This window comes from Micromys minutus (assembly GCF_963924665.1).
Source record: "Micromys minutus genome assembly, chromosome: 21".
NCBI lineage: Eukaryota > Metazoa > Chordata > Mammalia > Rodentia > Muridae > Micromys > Micromys minutus.
This window is the reverse complement of record NC_137956.1, coordinates 47,716,441-47,743,447: the sequence shown is the minus strand read 5'-3', so window position 1 is coordinate 47,743,447 and position 27,007 is coordinate 47,716,441. Positions and strand designations below refer to the sequence as shown.

The window sequence follows — 27,007 nt, the reverse complement described above, 5'->3', positions numbered from 1 at the left end:
AAACAGCCACAGAGTTATCCCACTGGGTAAGGAATATCTCTGCACTGACTCCAGGCAGTCACAGGATGAGGGGTATTAAAGCAACGGGAGGTGGTACCCATTCCAAGCACCACTGATGGGCAGAAGGGATGCAGTTCTTGGTATCAGGAACAAGGCCAGAAACTCAGGTCAGGGATAAAAGGGATCTAGACAGGAAGGATTCTGCCCACTACACCTTCTTCTGCCAGTGTTCTCAGCAGGAGTTGAGAGTAAAACCTGTCACTAGAAAGATGGGGACACCAGTTAATCCCGTCACCTCTGAAAAAGATGGGTCCAGGCTCCCCTGGAAGGAGCCCCAGGCTCTGGATAGCACATAACCCCTTACCTTTGTGGTTCACGAGTGACTTCCACACAGGTACCCCCATCTGTCTCTTGTCTGCATATTCAGGTGGGTGAATGTGTGTGTGTTGTAGAATGGCAGCTGAGACATCAACCTCAGATGTCATTCTTCAGGAGCCATCTCCCTTGTGTTTTGAGGACAGGGTCTCCCACTGGCCTGGAACTCACTGAGTTGACTGGTCAGCCTGGCCATTGAGCCCTAGTGTTCTGGCTGTCCCCCACTTCCCAGAGTGAGGTTAGACTAGAAGCTGAGAGAGTAACAACTGGACTTAGGATAAGGCTATAATCCCCAAAGCTTGCTCCCGCTGCAAGGCTACACCCGCAAAATGTTCCGTAACCTTCCCAAGCAGTGGCACCAGCTGGGGACTAAGTGTTCAAATATTTAGGCCTGTGGGGGACACTTCCCATTCAAGCCACAACATGACTGGCTAGAGGCGAGGCGGGACTTCACTGCCAGAGTCTGTGTCTTCAAGTATCGATTTTTGTGTTCTACTTAATAATGACCACAAAGAGGATATCAGTACTAATCTATAATTATAACCATTCTTATTGTGGCATTTGATTATAGTTATTCTGGTCTATCGCTGGTAACTTCTCTGCGTCTAATTTGCACGCGCAGAAAGAGAACATGGTTTCTGTGCTGGTTATTCTTGGTCATCAACTTGACCACATCTAGATGTATCTAAAATGGAAACATCTGGGTACACCTGGGAGGGATTTTTCTTGATTGAATCATTTGAGGTGGGAAGACACACCCTAAATCCAGATCTTTTGATGTGGGAAGATCCACCTTAGATCTGGGCCACGCCCAAAGGGACACAGAGAAAGGGAGCTTTGTTCTTTGGTCGCCTCCTCTCTCATTGGTCAGTCCATTCCTTCACTGACATTAGAACACACGTGTTCAAGACTCGGGCATGCACTGAAGACCAGCTGAGACATTGTGGACTGAACAAGTATTGGATTCTTGGACTTTCTATCCGGAGAGAGCCATTGTTGGAATAGTTGGACTACAGCTTGTAAGTTGATCTAATAAATCCAATATATGAATTATAAGGTTTAAATTTTATTTTAAACCTTATTTTATTATGGTTGTGGGCACTTTCTACTGCTTTGGGACATATTCTCCAAGGATCATGGAGGGTGACTACAGCTTTCATATTTATGAATTTGTTTTTCTATTTTGACACAGGGGTTCTCTCTGCAAATCTGGCTGTCCAGGAACTCACTCTGTAGACCAGGCTGGCTTCGAACTCAGAGATCCGCCTGCCTATGCTTCCTGAGTGCTGGGATTGAAGGTGTGTACCACCACCACCATCTGGCAGTATTTGTGGCTCTTATATCCTCAGCAATGCATAAACCCAAACCACGATCTTTAAGTAGAATATGTTAAGCATATATGTAAATGGAAACTTTCTCTAGCCATGGGCCATGCTGCGTAGACTGGGATGTGCTGTGCATCTGGCTGTGCTCTGTAGAACAGACCCTCATGGTAATCTGCTCCAGCTGGAGACTGGGGGCTCCATAAAGCACTGATCCTTGGCAGTGAGTTGGGGAGTGACTCTTACGACTAAACATCTGGGCTGAAAACTCATTTATACAAAGGTAGGAAGACGTTTCCCTTCCTCATACAAAGCCATCTGGGCCAGTATTATGTCTGAATAGCGAAAGTAAAAGCATTTACTGAGGAGACTGGAATCAAAGCAACAGTTTCCTAGCAAAGCACAGTCGCCAGTCCATGGTACTGTACTGTGCTCATGTCCCTGAGGACTCTGCGCTAGCACCAGATCATTCAGCAGCTCAGTAATGGTAGAGCCAGGACTTGCTCCAACAACCTTGTTTCTTCTACTGAGGAAACACAGAAAGCCAGAGGACCCCACCCACCCCCACCCTGTCCCCTGGTTCCTCTAGGTGGCTCAAGAGCTTCCTGTCCCATCTGCGTAAGAAGGAATGCTGGTTCCCTGATAACAGAAATCCACAGCCTCATCAGCCCTTACCTCAGGAGTTTCTGGAATCCAGAAGTCTTGGGACATCTGGGATGAATCAGGTTCATTCTCTCTAACAACTGGATTAAGGACTAAAATGCTTTGGTGGGGGAGGGGTGGGCAGAGGAGTTCCCAAGATCCAGTAGTTTGGAGGTCTCCTGCTTGAGGGAGGAGGGGGCCATGTAGAAATGCCGACGCTGGCTTAGCCAAAGGCTTCTTGCCTTACCACACTGTCACACACACCTGCACTGCTTGAGTAAGCATCTCCCTGATGACTAAAGAGCCCATGGCACCTTGACAAGTAACTCTCGTAGGGCACAATGATGTCACCTATGGGAGACGTCAATCACAACAGGTTTGGAACCTCTATCCTGGAATGACATACATCTACTTGTATGTCCTTCCTGCATTGAAGTGAGGTAGTCACAGGGAAGCTCCAGCCACAAACTCTGTCTTTTCCCCTGGTCTCGGGGTCCCCAAGGCTCTGCAGTATGAACACGTACATGCTAGGCAACTCCAGCCATGCAGGCGGTCTCACCACCATGTGTAATTTCTAGATCTCATGTCTCAGCGATTGGGTGGCTTCATGGGAACCAGGCATGTAGCCTGAGCAGGATTATGGTCCTAGGTCTTGGTCTGGCTCACAAGAACATGGGCACTACCAACTGTGATATCTAGTTAATCTTTACTTAAGGGGCTGGGCTTCTGTGCACAATCGCCCATTGGTTAAGGACTGGGGAGAGGAATAAGTACCCAGGCAGGAGACCGCAGTGATTCTGTGAACCCGAGGAGGGCTGTAGTTCAACAGGGCAGTATGTTCTAGTCATTGGCACAGAGGCACTTGGGTGCGGTGCTGACGGCGTCCATCCAGGGTGCTGTGCTCACACTGAGACCACCTGGAAGGGGGTCAAGGACCAAGGTTCGTGAAACCTGGGAGCCTTCTTATGTGGATTCCACCGTCCTGCAGTAGGTACATTTTACCCAAGCTCCACGTTTGGCTCAGAGGGTAGGGGCGGTATAGTCTCTGACCACTGGGGACAAACGAAAATGACCACGTCCCCCCGACTGTTTATGAGGACAAGCAGGACATCTGCGCCCACCTCTGGTTCTCCCTGGTGGCTCATGTCAAACTTGGGACAGACACTGCAGAGAGGAGTGCAGGGCAAGGGGAAGCTTGGGGGGAGGAGGAGAGAGCGCGTGCTCGCAGAGAACAAAGTCACGACACAGCTTCAAAGTTTGGTTCTTTTCATGATGACAAGTCGGCCCCACCCTGGTGAGTCTACTGTTTAATGGCAAAAAAAAAAAAAAAAAAGTCTTATCGTAGGCGTGGCCAAGATGGAAAGATGTTGAGGCTCTAGTGGCACTATTCTCTTGATAAGTCAGCCCTTAGCTTCGGTCCAGTTATTAGGACAATGGTCCTTGTCATCACAACCCCACTGGAGACACTGAGACAGAAACCTCCTGTGGCTGGCTGTATTTGAAAGCCAAGGAAAACACCACCAAATAAGATTTTATTGGGCAAGCATTGAAGGAGTCTCGGGGGGACGGGTGGTTCAGTGTGTGCACACTATCAACCCTTCTGGCTGCTATGGTAACTGCCTTGGTTCCACTTCAGTGCCCCGTTAAGGATCCTTACTCTCTACCACCCAGGGAGAAGCTGGACCTTATGCACCAACTGTCTCAACAGTCGGGAGGGCTGTCCATGACGTTCCTCACTGGGATGGACGTCTGCTGTGTATGTGCCTGAAAGGTCCCTTCAACGTTCTGTGTGCATCTAACAAAGACAAGATCAGTTCTTAGGGGTAGCAGACTCACACCTGTCCCCAGCCAAAACACACACACATACACACACACACACACACACACACACACATACACACCAATGAAATGCAAGAGGAATTTCCAAGTCATTTCAGCTTTGAGATAGGCCAGGATCACCAAGATACAATGGCCGCAAAGACAAAGGACAATAATCAAAGTGACAGAACACAGGGTTTGGGAGCCGCCACCAAGTGGTTTGTTTGTTTGTTTTCTTCTGTCCTCAGCCATTTAGGTTTTGACCTAAATGACCAAAACTTTGTTTTGACCTCAGGAGAGTGATTTCCACACACCTGGTCCCATAGCTTTAAATTTCCCTAAAGCGTGAGCTCTGGAGCCATGCTTCCGGAACCCAGGGCTTCTCCCGAGGCAGCATTTCATGTTTACTTCTCAGCAGCGTTCTGAGGCCAAGGCAGCTCTAACTCACTTGCTGACCGCTCGCTATATTCCAGGAACTTTTTTCTGAGTCAGGATTTCTTCCTATATAGCCTCTGACCATCCTGGAACTCATAATGTAGACCAGGCTGGCCCTAAACTCACAGACATCCCTCTGCCTCTGCCTCCTGGGTGCTCAAAGTAAATTTGTGCACCACCTTCCACACCTGGCTCACCAGCTACTTTTTGAATCAGTGAAACACATAGGAACTCAGTAACCACTCGGCCTTGTCAGGGCTGCAGACATTTCTCCATTTTCAAGCTGAGGAGACAAAGTCACATAGAAGCTAAGTACCCGTCCAAAGGGATGTAGCAGGTGAGCTGCTACAGAACCTTGGTGAGCTCAGAGACCTTCGTTCATTTTTTAGTTTTATGAGTAGGGTGTTATGCCTGTGCTTATGTGTTTGTACCCACTTCATGGTTGGTGCCACTGAGGCCAGAAGAAGTTATTGGATCCCCTGGGACAGGAGTTCCAGATGATTGTGATCCTCCGTGTGGGTACTGGGAACTGAACCCAGGTCCTCTGGGAAAACAGTCAGTGTACTTAATGACTGAGCTACCTCTGCAGTCTCACATAGAGAACATTGTCAGGTACCTCGTACATAGTAGGTGCTCAATAAAGAAGAAAATCTCACTGTGCAGTTGATGATTCTGACCACATTTGAGGAGAACAATTTGTTTCCAACTATGGATGCTCTCGAGGTGGGTGGTCCTCTCTACAAGCTGGTTCTTCATGGATGGAGATAGCTGTCATCCAGCCAGCCAGTGGTCAGGGAAACACACTCTCCTAATCCCCATGAAAGCAGCATTACTGGAGTTATAGCCAGTGTGTAATTACATGGCTGAAAATGGTTTGGACTTTGAAAATATTCCAAGGTTGTTTTGTTTTTCGTATTTCAAGATGGGATCTTTGTGTAGCTGCGGCTGTCCTGGAACTCACTCTGTAGACCAGGCAGACCTTGAACTCACAGAGATCATCAGGCTGCCTCTGCCTCCCAAGTGCTGGGAGTAGAGGCCTGTGCCGCCACTGCCTAGTCCACGGTCTTTTCAAAGCCCTTAGTTTTTAATTGGGGTTGGCTGTTAAGAAAACCTTGAGGTGTTCCACTATCCTCTGTGGGATGCCTCTGTGAGATGCCCCCATGGGCCCATGGGATGCTCTCATGGGATGCCCCCATAGGCCTGTGAGATGCCCTCGTGGGCCCATGGGATGCCCCCGTGGGATGCCCCTGTGGGATGTGTCAAAAACAAATGAAAAAGCTTTCAGCTTAACTGCTACAAACTACTTCCCTTTCTGTTTCTCTTCTTGTGCTCACATCCAATGCTTTCTTAGGCGCCGTGGAACCAAGACAGGCAGTCGGATCGTTCTGTCGAGTGGAAACCACCGGAACAGTTTCATCCCTGTTCCTGGGTATTTGTGGATGGCATGACTTAGAACCAGGCTCAAGCCTATTAAAGCGCAGAGTTTTGATTCAAGAGCTGGATGCCTAAGTGACAACAGTCCTTCAAGAACGCATGTCCTCTGCAGAGAACAGTGACATCCAATCGGGACAGGGTGGTAAACTCAGGTAATGCCAGCCTCTGGGGAGGTCGAAGTGGAAGGTTGTCAGGTTGAGCCCTACCTGGGCTCCTTAGTGAGTCCCTGCCTCAAAAGACAAAACTGGAGAAAAATACTAAATCCTTGATCTTGGGCAGATCCCTGGCCATTCTGGGTAACACACTCACTCCAACATTTTCTCCTCTGTTAGGGTAAAACCCCTCCCTGCTCAACCCCTGAACAGGCTGGAAAACCCTGTCTGCCCTCCTTTCCCTAGCCCCACCCACACAGAGAAGACTCCGCTGCCTCCCCGCCCCTCTGCTTAGAGAAAATTCCTCATCTCCACATTTCCAGCAACCCACCGAAGAGTGCCTACCCAGGGGCTCAGTTTTCGACCAGATATGAACACCGTCCTAGGTCCTACCTCAACACTCTTTGCCTAAGCTCTATAAAACCCTCTTGCCTTAACCCGGATGTGTGACGTCACTGACCTCTATCTGTGAGATCCGTTAGCCCACCAGAGAGCTGCCTCCTAACAAACCTGCCTCCATCTGCTTTTAAGTCTGATTTAATCTGGCCAAATGCCTATCATCCTCCACTTTCTTTTTAAAACATTATTTATAGTTGTGTGTGTGTGTGTTGACCCAGGGCAGGGGACAGGCACGAATAGAGGTGCCCAAATAGGCCGGAAGAGGGTGCCCAGTGCCGTGGAGTTGGAGTTACAATCAGCTGTAAGCTGGAACTGAACTTGGGTCCTCTGTAAGAGCAATAAACACAGACTGAGTGAGTCCTGTTTCTAGTCCATATGACACAAACTGCACAGTGGGCCCAGCCGTCACAGACACTCTTCCCATACGGCAGTGCTTCAGCTTCCTAAAGTGAGGGCACAGAGCAGGACATCCGGGTTCTAACGGTGCACAGAAGACCAGAGGGAGCTGTACACTTTCCGCCTGGTTTATTCCCCGCACTCGGGAGGCAGGGGCCAGAGAATCTCTGAGTCTGAGCCCAGCCTGGTCTACAGAGTAAGTTCCAGGACAGCTACAGCTACACAGAGATCCTGTCTTGAAAAATGAAGAATGAAACACCTTGGAATATTTGCAAAGTCCAAACATTCTATGTAAAATTCCCTGGTGAGACCTTTGGGAGCACCAGAGTGGCAATAACCCCAGCGGTCCCCACAGGCCCATCCCCCATACTCTGGAGACAGTTGATACTTAGGCCTCAGACCTTGGCCAGGCAAGTTAGAATTGAGATGATGGAAAGAGAAACAGGCTCAAAGCTCCAGGTGGAACATGTTATTTTTGAGTTCAGGAGACCAAAGGACCCAATACCCTTACTACCCCAATATCCTCTCCCCCAGGCCCCTTAGCATAGCATGCTGACTCCCTGTTAGAATTACGTTCCTCTTCTGGGACTTTTGTATCCTCCCCTGGCTTCAAGATGCAGCCCCAACTCACGGGTACTTTGTGATTCAATTCCTCTGTTCCTTCTGCCTCATCTCTCTTCGAATGACCTGCACAACCCTCGACACCACAGTTTCTTCATGGGAGTGAAGACCTCTGCTCGAATCCTCTCTACCCAGAATGCCTCAGTTACCTCCACTCCCCTTTATGTGAGGCTTCTGGAGCTGTTCGTCCACGAGAGCCTATCCACCTTTCCTCTCACACCTACCACCAGCAGCCAGTCTCTTGGCCCTATCCTGCCTGGAGTACAGACCAGGGGAGTAGGGTTCACCTCTCATTCATTTCTACAGCTGTTCAGAGTACTTGCTCAAACCAGAAGTGTGTGTACTGCACCTCAGGCAATAACGGATAGAGAAAGGTTATTCAGTAACAAATAAAACTTCCTGTGCCTCAAGGCACTAAAACTAGAGTGAATCCAGTCTAGCGTCTGGTTCCCATTACAGGTTTCTGGCTGTGTCTTCCCTCCTATGCCTGTCTCCGAAGAGTCTGTGGTTCACGTCTCCGCTCACTCGGTTATGAATGGGCGTGTTTCCCTGATACCTCCTGTGGGAAACCAGGGGCGTTAAGAGCATCACAAAGGATTCTTTCATGGGAGATCTGGTCATGGAAAGAGACCATGGGTCCTGTAGGACAATACTTAATTCCTAACTGTTGGCTCAGAGCCCTAAGAACATTGCTCTGGGGTTCAGAGATCTCATCCAGTGTCAGGGCTTATGTCTCTGTGCTGAAGTTAATAAAGTTCCAAGAAAGGGTAAATTCACCCCGGAATTGTCACGGTTTCAGAATGAGAGATGAAGCTACTCTGCTCCATAGGGAACACGGCAGATCACCTCATGGGTAACTATCCTTTCCCCTGGGCATCTTCATGCCCTTTCACATAAAATTTGAAATCTATTCATCAAAGAGTCAGAAAAAAATTTCCATCCATTGAGTTTGAGTTTGGTCATGTGATGTATCTGATTCTGAGCCCAGGCCTGAGGAGCCATTGCTTGTTTGTGCTGGCTTCAAACTAGTTTGACGTTCTTTGAGAAGAATAAGCCCACCTGAGCCTCTTTGTTCCAGAGGGACAGTCAGCCCTGAGATCTACCCCTCATCAGACTCAGATGCATGGGTCACGTATGGTACAGCTAAATGCGACCATCCTACAGATGACTACACACAGCTGAATGTAACCATCCTACAAATACTACACACAGCTAAATATGACCATCCTACAGATACTACACACAGCTGAATGTAACCATCCTACAGATACTACACACAGCAGAAATGTAACCATCCTACAGATACTACACACACCAGAAATGTAACCATCCTACAGATACTACACACAGCAGAAATGTAACCATCCTACAGATACTACACACAGCAGAAATGTAACCATCCTACAGATACTACACACAGCTGAATGTAACCATCCTACAGATACTACACACAGCTGAATGTAACCATCCTACAGATACTACACACAGCTGAATGTAACCATCCTACAGATGCTACACACAGCAGAAATGTAACCATCCTACAGATGCTACACACAGCAGAAATGTAACCATCCTACAGATACTACACACAGCTGAATGTAACCATCCTACAGATGCTACACACAGCAGAAATGTAACCATCCTACAGATACTACACACAGCTGAATGTAACCATCCTACAGATGCTACACACAGCAGAAATGTAACCATCCTACAGATGCTACACACAGCAGAAATGTAACCATCCTACAGATACTACACACAGCTGAATGTAACCATCCTACAGATGACTACACACAGCTGAATGTAACCATCCTACAGATACTACACACAGCAGAAATGGTCGCCACTGAGCCATTGAGATGTTCTCTATCTCTCCCTTATGCCCCATCTTTGTCCCTCTGTATCTTTTCTATCTCTCTGTCTTTGTCTGTCTATCCCTGTCTCCGTCTCAGTCTCTGTCTCTGTCTCTCTCTGTCTCTCTGTCTCTCTGTCTCTCTGTCTCTCTCTCTCTCTCTCTCTCTCTCTCTCTCACACACACACACACACACACACACACACACACACCAGAGAGAGAACCTGCTAGGGAGTCCACTCAGTGTTACTTGTAGGTGTTTAGTTCCATTTGGGGAGTCATACCTGGAGAGCCATTAACTACCTGTAGCTCTCCATGGTGGGGTGGGGCTTGACTGACTGTTTGCACTCACACTAGGCTATCAACTGATGTTGCGTTGTTTAGGTGGCCATAGTTTTGAGATTTTGTAGGCACTACTATCACACCCTTGGGCTTTCTTGCCATGCTTCGACTACAAGGCTCTGAAAGGCCAGCAATGGAAGCAACTTCCGCCAAAAGTGCCTTGTTGACCACAGTCCTCGACTTTTCCATCTTGCTACACAGAAAGCACAGTTAACAAATGGCCAGCAAGGGCGCCAGAACTTTCCTACGATGTTTAACCACGGATCAAGTGGATATTTTCCTACCACACAAAGTCTTCTGTGATCCAAAATCAACCCAGCATTTACAGCCTAGCTCAACATGAAAGAAAACTCACGTACTTTCCCTGAAACGCTTTTTTGGAAGACACACCTAAAATTAAAATGAATGAGCTGATAATTTATGAACCTTCTTTAAAATTGATGTCTCAAACCATCCCAGGAGGCTCTTCTTACTGTTAAACAACCCCATTATCCACTCTATGGGTCTAAAGCAATTTTTCCAAGCCTAGAAAAGTGTGTGCTACTTTAAGCCACCACTTCTTCCAGAGCAAAACCGAAGCCAATTAGCATCTAAGACATCGTCAGGAGAAGCATTTGTGTGTGTGTGCACTTGGGGACGGGGTCTTGAGGTTTATGCCACCTTCTCAGGTACACTCCAACTAAAGAATGGAATCTCAGTTTGATGTTCTTTTGATGAATACAATAAATAAAATAAAATAACAGTGTGGGGCTGAGGCTATGGCTCAGCGGATGAAGTGCTGATTGTGCAGATATGAGACTTTCAGTTTGCTCCCGGAACTCATATAAAAAGCCAGGCATGATGCCGGTGCCGTGCAGTAGTAATTCTAACACTGTGAAGAGTGAGGCGGGTGATCCCACAGGTCACCAGGACAACAACAGTCCAACCTAGTTTGTGAGCTGTTAAGCTTGTCTCTCACCTGGCCTGTGAGAGAGCCCCAGCTCAGAATACAGCTGTACAGCCCCCCATGGTGTCTGATGAAGACCTCTGGCTCCACTGGCACATGAGTGTGTATGCCCCCACCTACACCCACAAACACACGGAAGAATGAAAACATTGTAGCACTTGATCCAGACAGATGGCACAACATTTGTAATCCATCCCTCTAGAGGCTGGAGCAGACAGGGGTTAGAGGCCAGCCTGGGCTTTGTAAGACTATCTTTTAAAAGAAAGGAAGGAAGGAAGAAAACAAAAGAGAGGTCCTGGCTGTCTGTCATCACCGATTCAAACTTAACTCTCCATGTTTTGGGTAAGGGCAAGTAAACACTGAAACATTTTACACAGTATCTATCAACGCTGATACTTGTTTGAAAGGTCAGGACAGCTCTTGCAGAGGGGGTTCCTAGCCCCAAAGCTACTATAATCTTTCAGAAGGTGTGTTACAAAGGAAACCCTTTGTGTGATGAGTGGCTGATTCAGGATAAGTACCAACATTCTAAGAGAAGTCTAAAATAAAGGGTTGGCAAAAGGGGAAACAGAAGGCTTTGGTCTGGTTCATCCCTGGCCAGGGGGGATTTGCAGACCATGGGAGGAAGGCCTGAAATAATAAAGAGACTGCTTGTATCAGAGGGCCGGCTGCCCTCTTCCTTCACCCCTTCCTGCCTCAGAAACTGTACGCTGCTAAAACAGACACCACTGTTAAATGTCAGGGAAAAAAAGATGAAAGGAATCTTCAAATAATACTACCTTAAGTCACATGAAACCATCCCCAAAGGTCAAATGCTGGCCGCCTCCCATACTGCAATGTAATACTAAGTAATAAATGTCAAGTCCCTTCCCAACACATAAATAAACACTGGGATTATAAGGAACAGTCAATTGTGAGATGGCTTGAAATTGCAAACGATACCTTAGCTAATCCCTCTGTTAATATCTGCTATTAAATTTGTATTTATAACATACGTTCTAAAGCCAACTCACAAAATATCCTAACCCATACTGCTCATTCTGTTTTTTGTTGGAGAAATCTGAACGATCAGGTTTTTGGTCTGGAGTCAAAAGGGAGCAGGTCCTCGGAGCAGTGTCAGAAGGAATGGTGACGTACCTGGAAAGCAGCAGTTTTCCCCGAAGCTGCAGGTCGGCAGCACAGTCCTCAGACTGGCAGTTCCTTTCAAAAACTGTCTGTGGGAGAGAACATGCAAATGTCAGTACAGAATTTCAATAAACAAAAATAATGGCCAACTGTCTTCTTGTAAACCAGCCTCCAGGCACTTTCCTCCCCGACCCAGGAAGCCAGCTCCCTGGGGCGCAGAGGGGACTTCCCGGGAATCCCTGTCAACAGTGGTCCTGAGACCAAGAGTGCATTTTTTTTGTTCTAATGCTCAAATTACTGAGTGCTTCATGTAGTTCCTTCTGAAAGCATGCAGGCAGGCTGGGGAGAAAATGGCTCTGTGGGTAAGAAACTGTGCCCTTCCTTAACACCTCAGTTTGCATTCCCCATGCTCTAGAAAACTCAGCATGGCCGTGCATGACAGATGCCTTTCAGCACATCCTGGCCTAAGAATGGTCTCAGATATCAGGGACCAGCCATCCGTGTGAAGTATCCTGAGACACCGCACTGTTCATTTCTTCTAGGATCTCTCTTGGGGAGGAACAAAGTCTTTCCTTGAGCCTTTTCCTGAACAAGTAATGGGGCCATGTTGAATTTTTAGCCCCAGAGGGAAATGTCAAAGGTGTTCAGGCCTCGGGGTTGAGAATGCAAGATGACAGGGATGATTTTAGCAGTCAGTTATAAGCAGAGAATGCGGTTTCTCTCACTGGAGCTGGCTCTCAGTAGCCAAAGCTCCACTCAGTACAGGGCCTCAGAAATGGTTCTAGTTCTAGAGATGCTCTGGACTGTGGGCCTGCCTGTGAAGATTAGCCATGCAACTACACCAGCTGAGGATACAACTCCTCCGAAGTAGGAGGATGCAAGCATCGGTCCCTCATTGTGGTCTCCATCTCTCTGATGTTCTGATCCATGGAGAACGTCCTCCCAACTAGACAATGGAGGTGCTCCATAGCCCCCACTCTTTTACCATTTGGAAAGGAGAACCCATTGCCCTTCACTAGTTCTAACTTATCAACCTTCAAACTCCTTCAAGGATCCTGTTCAAGTCAGAGAGGGTTTTCCCCCTTCCTACCCAGGCACAGTTCTAGGCAGCTTATTCCCTTGCACACTATCAGTCCGCATGGCCTCTCAGTGCCAGCATGGACTCTAGAAAGCCTGTTGGCTAATATAAAGTCTAGACTCTACCAGACAGGGTAGTTTTTGCCCATGGAAATTCATAATCGCATGCCACATTTCCAAAAGAATAAAATGTCCCAGCCAACATTCCCTTCCTTAATTGTCATGGAAGTCTTGGGGAAAAAGAGCAACTTCCTGTGTTCCTTTGGACCCTACTGAAGCAAGGGAAAAGCCAAGTTCCAGAGCAGCTTCAATAAAAGACTTGGGCGATATCACTGCCAAGGGGAAGAGAGGAGAGAAGTACAGGGAAATGAAGGGAAATGAAGGGAAGGCCCTGTGAGCTTTGGGGCAGGGATGAGGATAAAGGCATTGTTAACAAGCTGATGGAACTTAAGCCTGCGGGTGCACTATAAGCTTGTTACCAAAGGTCTACTGACTTTACATTGATAACTTTATTTTTTATTTTCCTTTAGATTCATCTTCTCATCGTACAACATCAGGTTCTCAACAACCAGACCTCAAAAAAATAAAAATAAAAAAATTCCTGACCTTGCATCTTTAACTTTACAGGTAAGGGAGACAGATGTGGCCTCTTCCAATGCCAGGTGCACATTATAAACCTGGGATCTGCTTGTTGGACGGAAGCTTTGAGTAACTGTGTGATGACTTTATCTCTAGTGGCAGGACCTGACTGCACGAGCCACTCCAGCTTTGTCTCATGAACTCTTTCCATGCCTGGGTGTGCCCTTGATGAGCCTTCTGTAGACAGCATGGGATGAAGTATGGGAGGGAGTGAGGTGACTTCAGTGGTGACAACTGACAGAGGTAAGAACTGAGGAGACAATGGATTCTCAATCTATTCTGTGACAAACATACTTCAAGTTTGGGGTCCTGTCCTACTAACCCAAACAACCCAGCTCTCGGATCCCACCACCCATCTTTGGATAGACCTCTTAAATTTTATGGTGTAGACAAGTGGGCACCAGGAGACTTCCTGATTGATGGTGAAACAGGAGTAGATGTGAACCTACTTCAATGTAGACCAAGGTATGTTTCAAGGATCTGCTCAGACATGTCTCCCCCATGCTTCTTACAAAGCTACAAAGAGAGTTCCTTTCACAGAGAATCACAAACTAATGACTAACTCCCTGCTATCCAGCAGGGTCTGTGGCTACAACAAAAGCTGTGATATATGACTTCCAAGCCAACTGCATAAAGAGCAACAAAGTTTTTTCCTAGTATTTGTTCTTAGATCTTAGCTACTCTGAGCCAAGGAAACTCCAGGTTTTTGTAAACAGGTTCTCATGTCATTGAGTTTTCATGGAAGTAGGGCTCCTAAGGATCTTAGAGTCCCTGGTGGGGACTTACTCTGTACAGAGGAATGAGGTAGTTTGACCAAGCCCTGCCAAATGAAAAATCCATAAGCAAATTGACCATTTCCCCCATTTTTTTCTCTGCTATTGATATTTTTAGTTTTATTCCATTGTAGTCAGGAAAGACATTTGGTATGATTTAAGCTTTGTTAGGATTTGTGTTTTCATGTGAAGTCTACTGTGGAGACTGTTTCTTGTACGTTGGAGAAGATAGGTGATCATTGGGTGATCTTCTGTTGGGTAAAACATTCTGTGCATGTCTATTGGGTCTACCCATCTACAATGCTGTCTAACTCTTATGTTCCTTTGTTGGCTGTGGTTTTTCGAATGAGAATGTTCCCCAACCCCATACCCCATAGGCCTTCAGAATGTTTGGGTCCCAGTTGGTGGATTGTTTAGGAAGGACTAGGAGGTGTGGCCTTGTTGGAGGAGGTGTGTCACAGGGGGTGGGGCTTTGAGGTTTCAAAAGCTCACAACAGTCTCTGATCTCCTTTTGTCTTGTGCTTGAAGATGTAAACCCTTAGCTACTGCCCCAGTGCCCTGCCTGCTTGCCTGCCTGCCTGCTTGCCAGAAGTCATCTAGGGAAGACTATGGCAAGCAAGTGAATTTTATGGAGATGGCCCACATTTTTGCATGGCTATGATGGGTGTACTCTAGAGAGGTACAGCCCTAGAGACTTCATCCCAGGATGGTTTCTCACTGCTGATATGCCGTTCCTGTCACTATTACATAGACTAATGATTCCTTTTTTTGAGCAAAATTCTTACAGATCAACATGAAGATGAACTTTCATGAATTAATGTTATTTAGATGAATTCCTTTATAGAATTCCTAATTTGATTCAAAGAGTTTTAAGAAGAAAGCTTAAGGAGATGGTTTTAGTTATTTTTCCAGAAAGATGTCATAAAGTTAGAATCAAGAGTAGAATACACCACCTCCTCATAGAATAGTGAGTAAAGGCTGCATAATAAGGAATACAAATAGCTTTTGTAAATTACACTAAGAGATACGGGCTTGGGACAGATCTTTGATCAAGGAAAAACATTATTCTAGGTCAGGTCTTAGATGAGGGCCACAGGTGTGCCCCATGATAAAGGGAAGTCATGGGAAACTGTTGCTTTGAACTTATAATGAGCTTATAGAGTGAAACACTGCTTTGACTTACTATTGACATCTTTCTATAACTCTCCTTTTCTGTAACACTTCTTCTGGGAGGTAATTTTATCAAGAATTTTTGTCTAAGATGGTATGGACACTTAAGAGTTAAAAGAGTTGAGTTTCTCATTGCGTGTTCCTGCCAGCTCCAGAGGGTTAAGTTTCATTCCATCCTTTGTACTGACATTGTGAGTTGCCCATTTCTGTCAGTGGACTGTCAGCTGCTATCAGCAAAACCCCAGTTTTAAAGCCATGCCCCTTTTTGCTGCCTGCCTCAATTAACCCTCTGTTGTCCAACATGGCCTTTGGTACCCAACTCTAGGCTTTCTGCCATGATAGTAATGGACTCACCTTCTGAAACTGTAAGCAAGCCCCTAGTCAAATGCATCCTTTTCTAAGTTTGCCTTGATCATGTTGTCTTGTTACATCAATAGAACAGCAACTAAGACAGAAGTCTTCTGTATAGAGCCTCTATCTACCCATAGTTGAAAGTAAGGCATGGGGCTGAGTTCTGTGTTACTGTCAGGCAGTATTTGTTTTACATATGTAACTTTTCTGATGTGGGAGTTTACATGTTGATAGCCCCTCTGACATTTTTATTACTATATAAAGACCTTTACTGCCTTCAGAGGCAGCTCTGGCCCTTAACGTCTACTTTAAGTCTACATGAGCAAGCTACTGTCACCTTTCTTTGGTTAACACTCACATAGGTTTTTTTTTTTTTTTTTTTTCTGCCCATGTGTACACTCTTGGACCAGAAGTAAATTTCTGGCAGTTTGATTTTGTTTGTATTTTAACCTATTCCGTTACTTTTTATGTTTTTAGTTGCAGGAGTTTAGTCTATTTACAGTAATTACGAATAAGGTCTTTTATTAACATGTGCATGTGTGTGTGTGTGTGTGTGTGTGTGTGTGCCCATGGGTATATACATGTTCACATGTGTGGGTGTGTAAGTTACATGCACCTTGAAGAGATGGCTATATTCTCCTGCTTATTACATCAGTGTTCTCAACAGCAACAACATGGCAACAACTCATCAACAGGTAAAATTAAAACAGAAGTGGTGTAACATATAAGATCCTCAACTCCTAATGGGAGTCAAATTTCTGAGTGGTTTTTCGTGCAGCAATAGATTTAACAATCTGTTACCAGAGTGTTCAGTGAACACTCTGACAACCCAACAGTCTTACTTAAGTCATAAACACCAGACACAGAGCAAGATGCACAGCTTAGAACCTGGGCTGAGCAAGCCCCTTAGTAAATTGGGAAAGCAGTTGCTTTAAGGGTAAAAACAGTGGTATACTATTACATCAAGGGTTCTGTACCCAACACCAAAACCATAGAGTGAGTGGTGCTTTAGTGTGTGTGTGTGTGTGTGTGTGTGTGTGTGTGTGTGTGTGTGTGTGATTGTGTGCACGTGTGTGTACATGCATATACACTCATTGGCCACACATGGCCACACATATGTATGCTGAGGTTGAAATTTGATTCCCGTGGACCTGGACCAGTTTCTTCTGGGAAAATGGCCAATTTGTTTCCTAGGAACCACCTCTGGGAGGTAAGACAGCTGCCACATCACAGCTTCAACACACTGAAGGAGGACAGTGCTTCCAGGAATAATGACAAAATTTTCCTCGGCATGAAGCACAGAGGGTATGGCTTTAAGGTAACAGTCCAGCTACCATGTTCCCCTCAGGCAAGCAGTCCCAACAGCTGTCAGTTTGGTCCCGGAGAAACCTGTCAACTTATTTTTACCTATACCCAGAGTCCTCTGGAAAACCCAAGTGTGGCACTTCTATCAGACCAGGCCAAACTCAGCTCGGCTGAAGCCTCTTCTCTCCTGCCCTCCAGCCTCTACCTGCAGGTCTTCACAGCCCTGACTGCTCACCTCCCTGGAAGCAGTCTTCCTAGCCAGGAGGGTTGATCTCATCTCTCCTTGTCGGAAGCTATACCCTCTCTCCGTGAGGACAAGGAGCGGAGTGCCTAGCAGCCTCCAGCTTAGCTTCTTGTTCCGGCTCCTCCCTCACCCTTCTTCATCCTGGATACCCCTGGGGATTACACGTTCATCCGGAAAATCTTTCTCATTTCTCACCGAATCTTTACCCGAGGTTTATAAAAGATGGGGCTAGCAAATTTTGACTGGGAAGAGTGAGATAGGATGTCATTGAGTTTGTCACCTTTGCTGTCTGTCTTCCAGTGACTCAACAGACAGACATCTCATGCAGTGATTGTCTGGGGGTCGGCATGGGCATACAGTGATAATCCTTGTTCTATTTTCACGTGTGTTTTGGGCATGTGTGTGGGCATTCGTGTGGCAGCCAGAGGTTGATGCCGGGAATAACCTTGATCATTCCTCCCCCTATTCTTCAAGGCAAGGTCTCTTAGGAAACCTACAGCTCACATACATGACCAGTCTCCCTAGGCAGATTGTGCAGAGGATTGTCTGTCTACACAGCCCTTGTGAGGGCTGGAATTACAGGTGGGCCACCAATCCCATCTAGAATTTCCATGGGCTCTTGGGTCTGAATATGTTTCTCATGCTTGTGCAGCAAGCTTTTCTACCTCTGATCCACCCCTCCTGGCCTACTATGCACACAAACTTTACTTAAAACAACAGGCTTGGTCACAGGCCAGGGAGCCATTTCTAACACCACATCCATACTAGAAAAATCCCCCCTTCTCAGGTAACAGGGAGGATAGACACTAAATGTGTCTGCTAGGATCGGAGAAGGGTCAGTTTGTAAGACAGAAGATACTTTTTAAAAACTAAACTACAGTTATGTACATGGGTTATACACTGTATATAAAGTTGCTAAGGCAACCAAGTCCCAGGCTGAAGCCTTTGATGATTGGGTTAGGTTGAGTAATGCGTTTCAAATCCCACCCAAGGGGACTAATCAAGAAGGCTCTATCTAAAGGCAAACAAGCAAGATGTATCCTGATACACTGAGTGACTTCACAACGGGTGTCCGTCTCATACTGTAGCATTTGCCAGGACCACAGAAGTGACATTTATGACTTGGTATTCCTCCACTATACTGTCCCAGGTATGAGAGGTCCCAGCTTGATGCAATTCATATATGAACCTTTGTCATCTGGTGTCTTAATCATGTTCTGTTGCTCTGAAGACACACCATGGCCAAGGCATTGAACTGGGGGCTTGTTTACAGTTTCAGTTTTGTTCATTACTATGGTGCCAAGGAGTGTGGTGCCAGGAGGCAGGCGCCGGAACAGTAGCTGAGAGCTACATTATGATTTGTGGGCAGAGAAGAAGAGAGGAAACCAGGGCTGGCTTGGGATTTTGAAACTTCAAAGCCGGGCCCCAGTGACAGGCTTCCTCTAGCAAGACTACACTGTCTCCAACAAGGCCACACCTCCTAATCCTTCTCAAATAGTGTAACTTCCTGATGACTAAATATCAGTTACTATGGGGCCATTCTTATTCAAAACACCACACCTGGCATGGTTTTTAGCATTTTTAAGTGATGTAATTACCCTAACCTGAGAATACTTTTCTCAGTCCCAATTCTGTTCTTATTCTATTTTAATAAAACCCAATAGCGCCGCTCATGAGGCCCCTGGTGAGAGTGCACAGTGGCTTGAGAAGTTTCAGCTCTGCTTCAGTTTTGTCCACATGGAGGAAACACAAGATGGCTGCTTTTGCTGTTGCTGTTTTAAGACAGGGTATCACTATGGAGCCTTGACTGACCTGGAACTCTATGTAGAGCAGGCTAGCCTGGCCTAGCACTCTGTGTAGACCAGGATGGCTTTGAACTCACAGATGTTAGCTCAGGATGACCTTGAGATTCTGATTGTCTTGTCTCCACCTTTTGAGGACTAGGGTTATAGTCATTCAGTCACTACACCAATGATGGTGGGGCTTGAACCCAGAGCCTCATATGTGTTGGGTAAGAACTTTGCCTACTGAGCTACCAAGCCCAGGGGTGATCTCTCCTTGTGTCAGTCACCTTTCTGTAGCTAAGAAAAATGTACCAGAGAAACAACTTAAGATAGAGTCACACTCACACACACATACACACACTCTCTCTCACACTCACACAATACACACACACTCTCTCTCACACACTCACACATACACACAAACACACACCGCCACACACCTCACACATATACAACACACACAAACACACCTCACACACACACCTCATACTCACAACATACACAAACATACACACACCCCACACACCCACACCCACGCACACCCACACATACCCTACATACACTTCATACTCTCTCTCACTCTCTCACACAAGCACACCACACACAAACTCACACATATACACCATACCACACACAGACACACCATACACATACACATACACCACATACCACCCCCCCACACACATCACAAACACACATACCCTACACCCCCCCCACACATACATACACACACAGCACACAGCACAGGAAGTTTGGGGGTGGTTGGACTAGTATGTGGGTGACCCTGGAGAGCACTGGAGGATCAGGGCCACCGTTCAGGGTCCCGTTGACTCTGAGAGGAAAGCTGTGGTGGAGTTATTCAGGGACACGGGTGTGGTGCCCCATCTCGGTGAGAGGCAGTGTGGCTGAGCGTGGGAGGACAGGGGACCGACAGGGAGATCCATGTGCTATGTGTCCTATTTGAGCTCATGGGGACAGAGACGGTTCCTGAGTTACCTCTGCTTCCTGGAGTGGCTCTTGCTAGCTGCCCATTGTTCTTCCCTTTGAACAGAGCCAACATCTGGAAGCCACATGGAGGAGGTGGGGACAGCCTAAGCTGACTCGATTCTGTTGTTTTTTCATAATCAGGCAAAGAAGGATAAGCAAGAGCAGCTTCCCCAGAAAGTCTCGGGCTCCCGAGCAATCCTTCCGATCTAAGAACAATATTTTTCTTTTCTTTTAATTTCAACCTGAGTGACAAGGTTAAAAAGAAAAAAAAAAAGCAGACTGCTCTCTCCACCCACACTGGGTCTCTCTGAAGGGAAAAGCAATTACCTATGTCTGCTCGTCCTTATCGTGGTAATTATTTCTGCGTCTCTAGAAAGCATACTGATGTGACAACTCAGTGTACCAGATGAATGCGCTGTCCCACTGAATTCCTGACACCAGACAGGGATTCTTTAAACCACCGCTCCCTCCCTCTCACCTCCTGCCTGTCTCCCGGGGAAATTGCTACTCTTAGCATGTCTACCGCTGCAGGTCTAGCTGTGTCAGGTTAACTTATTAAAACCCATGCCAACCTGAAAGTTTCTGGTTTCATGTGTCTAGGTGGGTCCAGGAATCTTCCTTTGCCAATGTCAGTTCTCCTGTGTGTGTGTGTGTGTGTGTATGTGTGTGTGTGTGTGTGTGTGTAGGCACATTCATGTATGGGGGTTCGGAGGAGCACCTGCATGTGGAGGCTCAGGGTTGACATCAGGAGTCATCCTTGGTTTCTCTCCCACCTTAGTCACAGAGGTAGAGTGTCTTTAAAAAAAATAATTGACTTATTTTGCTTTATGTGCATTGGTGTTTTGTTTGCATGTACATCTGTGTGAGGGTGACAGGTCCCTTGGAGCTGGAGTTACAGATGGTTGTGAGCCGCCATGTGGTTGCTGGGAATTGAACTCAGGACCTCTTGGAAGAGCAGTCCATACTCTTAACCACTGAGCCACCTCTCCAGCAGCTGAGACAAAGTATCTTAATCAAATTCAAAGCTTGCCAATATGGCTAGTCTCTCCTGCCAGCTCTTCCCCTCCGGACCTTCTCATGCTTGTGTGGCAAGCCCTTTAGACACAGAACCATCTTCCCTATTCCCAAATTTTCTTACGCCATCCCGAAAGCAGCCAGGATTCTCTTGCTGACCTCTGCAGTTCCTTGTTTCACCGAGCTCTGCGGTCTCTCCCAACTCACCAATTTAAAAGAGATACGGAGAGATGAAGTAGCTGTTTAGAGAACTATTATTCATTTACAATGTATCTGGTCAATCTGATGACATCACTGTTTTTGCTATGAGGCCTGGAGGCAGAGACTAAAATCTATAATTTGTGTTCATGCTCCTATGTCTATGTGACTTCGCATTAAAGCCAAGGTCTGTCTTGGCGACATGCTCTTTTCCACAGAGACCAGGTGTATCCAGGAGCATGGGGCTTTACCAGACAACCGTCTGCCATCCAGACCCTTCTTCTTCCTTGTGTTCATTCGGTCACCCCACATCCCTGTCTAATACGTTCTCTGTTTGAACCACAGCATTATTTAGTGTGTCGCTTCTTAAATCTTTTATTATTTATGTGTGCGTGCGTGTATGTGCACACGGGTGCAGGTGCTCTTGGAAGCCTGGAAAGGGGGACAGATACCCTGGAGCTGAAGTTACAGGAGATTGTGAGTCACACAGAGTGACCACTGGGAACCAAACACCTTCACCGAGAGAGAGCTTCTATAACCTCGGACTGGGTGTGAGGACACCTATCTGTAATCTCAGCCTTGGGAAGCTATGGCAGGAGACTATAAGTTCAAAGCCAGTCTGGGCTGTGCAACAAGACCCTTTATCAAAAACAAAATAAATGTTCACAATCTTTTGTTTTTATTCACAAAATAACCTTTTGCCGTCTAAGTAAAATATTCTTTTTATTTTTGTTCCAATTGGCCTTTGCTGTTTTTCATGTCCCACATTTCCTGTAAACTCAGTTTTCCTTGGTTGCCAGCTCACGCTTTGGGCAGAACCCTGACTGACAGGCCCACAGATGTTGTTAGGTGGATGGCAGGATGCAGGGCTGGGTCTTCCTGTGGGGACTTTAGATTCTGGAGGCGGGATTCAGTCAGCAAAGACTGGCTGGATAATTCTGCTGCCTTAAACCATTGGTTCGCCTCTTCGGAGGACAGCAAGTCAGCTGTCTGGCTGACTGCTAATTAATGAGCCTGGCATGACTGGAGTGACCAAGAACTATATTTTGATACCAGTCTTTCCCCTTATCTCTGGCTTGCATTGGGTCACTGACTGACGTAGACAACACTAGTCAATAAAAGGTTTTAAGATGTTCGGTACTCTATGAAACTCTAGGATTAGGGCCAGATAAAATCTGCTCAGAGCTACAACATACTGACTTGACTTAGACGTTGTCTCTTTGTTTGGTATGGAGAGCTCGACAAACACAGGATGCTGAGGTAAATTCTAATGCAAGTGTTTGTGTCTACAATACAAGCTTGTTAAAAAGATTTATTTGTTATTTTATGTATGTGAGTACACTGCAGCTGTCTTCAGACACACCAGAAGAGGGCATCAGATCCCATTACAGATGGTTGTGAGCCACCATGTGGTTACTGGGAACTAAACTCAGGACCTCTAGAAGAGTAGTCAGTGCTCTTAACTGCTGAGCCATGTCTCCAGCTCAGATTTATTTATTTATTTTTAAGATAGGAAGATTTTACCTTAGAGAACAGAGTCACTATTCTGGACTGGGGTTTTATTACTAGGAATTACTGAATAGTACAGGTGTGCAGGCTGACTGACATCTTGTCACCGCTCCATGGTCAGGGACAATCTGTTCCTATTACACACACACAGTTTATATGTTTATTGTATGAAAGATTTGCCTTCCTGAGTGTCTGCTCCTCATGTGCCTGGTCCCTGTAGAGGTCAGAAGAGGGTATCAAAGCCTCCGGAACCGGGGTTACAGGCAGCTGTAAGCCACTGTGTGGGTGCTGGGAATTGAACATAGGTCCTCATAAAGAGCATCCAGTGCTCGTAGCAGCTGAGACATCTCTCCAGCCTCTGGTGCCTGGTTCTTAATGGAGATGCCATCTTGCCGCCATCTCTTCCCTGCTTTGTGTTTTACCATAGGCTAGGCCTGTACTCTGCTTTGCTCACTGAGAAACCCCGCCTCCTTCTAACCCTCCTTCATCCCCCTGGTACCTTGTTCTGAGTCTAGGTGACTAGCAAGGCTCTTGGGCCACCTTCCCATTTGTGCTTGCGCATGCCTACATGCATGAGAGAGAGAATGTGTGTATGTGTATGTATGTGGGGGGGGGTGTAAGAGAAAGCTAGTTGAGTGATGAAATGCATGCATATTCTCAGCCTGTCTGTCTGTCTGTCTGTCTCTCTCCTGCTGTTGATATTGTTCACTGTGCCTGCCTTCACTTCTCCGCAGTGATGGGTTGTAACCTAGAGTCAAGGGCTAAAACAAACCCTTGCTCCCCTCCGTAGCTCTCCACCAGGGACTTTTATCAGAGACAGAAACAAAACTAGACAGGCTCTAACCTGATTCTTCTGGGAGATCCTTTGTCCCTTCTTCCACCGAAGCACTGGTGTCAGGTCTGGCAGCTCCCGATCCTCCTCACCAGTCACATGCTCACCCAGGCTGTAGGCGGCTTCAAACACAATGGGGCTGATGACATCCTGGACCCTCCGCTGCAACAGCGAATGAGAAGGAACATTGGCAGTGAACATGTGGATGTTGGGGCAGCATTCCGCTGTGTGCGATGACCCGCTCACCCCACCACCCCCTCACCCCCGAGTGGCCCTCACAACCACCTGCACGAGCTAAGATTTTTGTCTCGTAGGCACGGTAGGTGAGGCAATTTGTCCTGGTCTCTGTTGCCAGGCAGGGATTTCTCAGGCTACCTTGTGTGATGCTAATCCTCTGCTGTGGAACATATGGAAGACATTACAGACCTTGTCCCCCACATGAGCTTAATCAGATGCTAGCTGGTGGCTGGGAGAGCATCTGTACTCTCTTTGCTAACCCTTTGTTTTCATGGGGGTGTGGATGGCCACAGCGCTTTTGTCCTGAGATCAGAGTTTTCTGTCAGGGCAGGGGACCTAGCAACACTGCCCCAAACACTGTGGTGGTGAAGCCATCAGTGACGTCAGGTACGGGACTTCAAGGCCCAAGGGAGTGGTGGACTGGTGGAACGGGAGTTGTCATTTCTGTTGCCATGATAAAACATTGCGACCAAGGCAACTTATAGAAGAGTTTGTTGGGGTTATGGTTCCAGAGGGATAGAGTCCGTTGTGGTGGGGAGCATGGCAGTGAGCGGCAGGAACAGGAAGCTGGAAGCAGGAAGGGATGAGGCTGAGGAGGTAGAATGGCAAGTGGTGGAGGGTCTCAAATTTCAAAGCCCACTTCCTGTGACACACTTCCGCCAAGCAAGGCTGCCTCTTCTACACTTTCCCAAACAACTTTACTCTCTGGGGACCAAGTGTTCAAATCCTGGTGTCTAGGGGAGACAATTCTCCTCCAAATCACTGCAGGAGGGAATAGAAAATGCTGGGTCTACAATGTAGCTTCTAGAGATAAACAACACACTCCCGTATCCTATCACCACATAGGACAGGAACAAGGAAGGCCCAAGACTCAGTTTCAGAGGACACAGGCTTGTTAAAGACATGGAGCTTTTCAACTTTTAAGGTCATGATCTTTATTCACAGTGGCACTGACTCTGGGTGACTCTGGGTGACTTCAGGTGACCCACACGCTCAAAGGTGAGGATTAGAGGCAAGAATAGTGCTGTTCAGGAGTCTTACACTAAGGGCCAGCACATTATCTGGGGATTGCCTGCCTTAATGGTAAAGCTGAGGAGGTTGTCACCACAGCCTCTCTGATCTGTAACCAGCATGAAGAACAAGCGGTGTGGTGCGGGGAACGGGACCGAGAAAGGCTTTGTAAGGAACAAGAGAAGAGAGAGGTGGTTCTCAGAATGGAACTTGGGTTCCCTAGGAGTGTGGCAATCTGGTTAGTAACTGTTGGTGTGCACACCAACACTAAGAAGTGTTAAACAGCATCTTACTGTTTTGCTTGTCAATAGGAGGCTTGGACAAACAGCCTGTGAATTCACACTACTCTCTGTGAAGTCTGGCGGAGTTAGGATTGGGGTCTTGTAGTGTTCAAAATGGCGGAATGTTCCAAATGTCTCAGGAAGCACTCAGAAGAGGGCTTTCTCCAACCTTTTACAACAGCCAATTCCCTCCCACTGAGGTAGCTATGGCTGTCCTTGGGGACAGCTGGGGACAGACTCTCATCCAATGTGAAAGAACACGGGCCAAGCAGCTTGGCTGTCAATGTCACTGCCATCTTCATGCTTAGCACGCACCCTGGGGAGCATCAGTGTCCTTTGTAAACGTTCCCACTATGTGACTATAAGGATGACAAATGGCCCCCGGTTTGGATGAGATGTGTTTTAGAAGTGAAGTGGCCAGCCTGTGGCAGAGTTGGCTCACAGGGTGGGGCATTTTGGTTAGTAAGCGTGGGGGCCAGGCACACCAAAATAAAGCAAGGTTAAACAGCATCCTGGCGTTCTGCTTGCCAATTCTGCTTTTAATCCTGCTGTGTCTGAGAAGGGGGCTGTGGCCCCAGGTTTACTGAGCCACAGTACTCTGGGTTTTCTCACAGATCTCACCATAGGGTGTTGGGCTGAATGCTCTCAGAGGTGTTGGATGCTTGAAACGCAATGGTTCTGGAGGGGGGGGTCAGAGGTACTAAGTATCTTGAGATAGGAGGCAGATATAGCCAAGAGGTAGGCAGGGGGCAGAGCCAAGGGACACAGTGACATCAGAGGCCTGAACAAGAAGCAGACGACACACATCTGTGTTCAGTAAAATATCCACCTGGAGAAAGAGTCAGTTCTTCAGCCTAAACAAAAATACAGAGCCTCCCCAGCAAAGTGACGTAAGCATCTTAGATAAAGAGTTTCCAGAAAGTTCTCTGGAACTCTTCGCCTTCAGACAGATCTTTAAGACTTGAGATCTTTCCAGGAGTAAGACATGCGCCTACCATCCTGGTGCCCCAGCCTGCTGACTCCAGCCAGGATTCAGAGCTGGCTTATGGTATGGAGAGAGAGGGATGGGCAGATGTGGGTGCTTTCTTGGTGTTACTCTGAGGTCGGTTAGCTATTTTACGGTCTTACACTTTAATATTTAAATATCTCATGCCGAAGTATGTTCCCAAGGGCACTGTCATTCTGGGCACAGGGGAAGATGAAGGTGGGGGAGGGGCAGCAGTCCAGTCACATTTCTGAACCCCATGCAGACTTCAGGGCCTTCCTGAAGGTCTGAGTCAACCTCATTTTACTCAATCCTCACAACGTCCGGTGGGTGGACTTAAGCTTGCCTTTTACAGAGAGGCGTAAGAGACACCCAGGAGCTCCATGCCAAAGTTCCGTATGTGGCAGGATCAGAGTTCTAGGAACCAAAAGCAAAGGGGGATTTCCCTGCCGTGTAGCTGGTTGGGGCTGGCTTTGTGCGTGCTATGCACAGTTCAGGATGACCACATTCTTGTCACCTTCCTGCCTCAGTCCCCTCAGTGAGTGTGTGAGAGAGTCCGGCTCATAACATGCGACTTAAAAACCATTCGGGTCACCTTAGGTTCCAGCAACTTCTTTTAAAAATGCCTTGTTCTGGAGCTTGGGAGATGGTTTGATGGAGAAACTGCTTGTCCTACAAGCCTGAGCTTGGGTCCCCAGCAATCACATACAAAGATGGCACGTTGCTGTAACCCTGTGCAGAGGGGGTA

At 47.0% G+C, this 27,007-nt stretch overlaps 1 protein-coding gene across 2 annotated transcripts in view; it reads right to left on the bottom strand.

Annotated features, from left to right (window-relative positions):
* Positions 1-27,007, bottom strand: part of ITGA9 (integrin subunit alpha 9) — a 273,563-nt gene that overhangs the window by 97,668 nt on the left and 148,888 nt on the right. For both annotated transcript variants that reach the window (XM_080934771.1, XM_080934772.1), the window contains 2 exons: positions 23,758-23,907; positions 11,875-11,951 (listed from right to left, as the gene is read on the bottom strand). In XM_080934771.1, the coding sequence (XP_080790897.1) occupies positions 11,875-11,951; positions 23,758-23,907 (227 nt within the window). The remainder of the gene's footprint in view (positions 1-11,874; positions 11,952-23,757; positions 23,908-27,007) is intronic.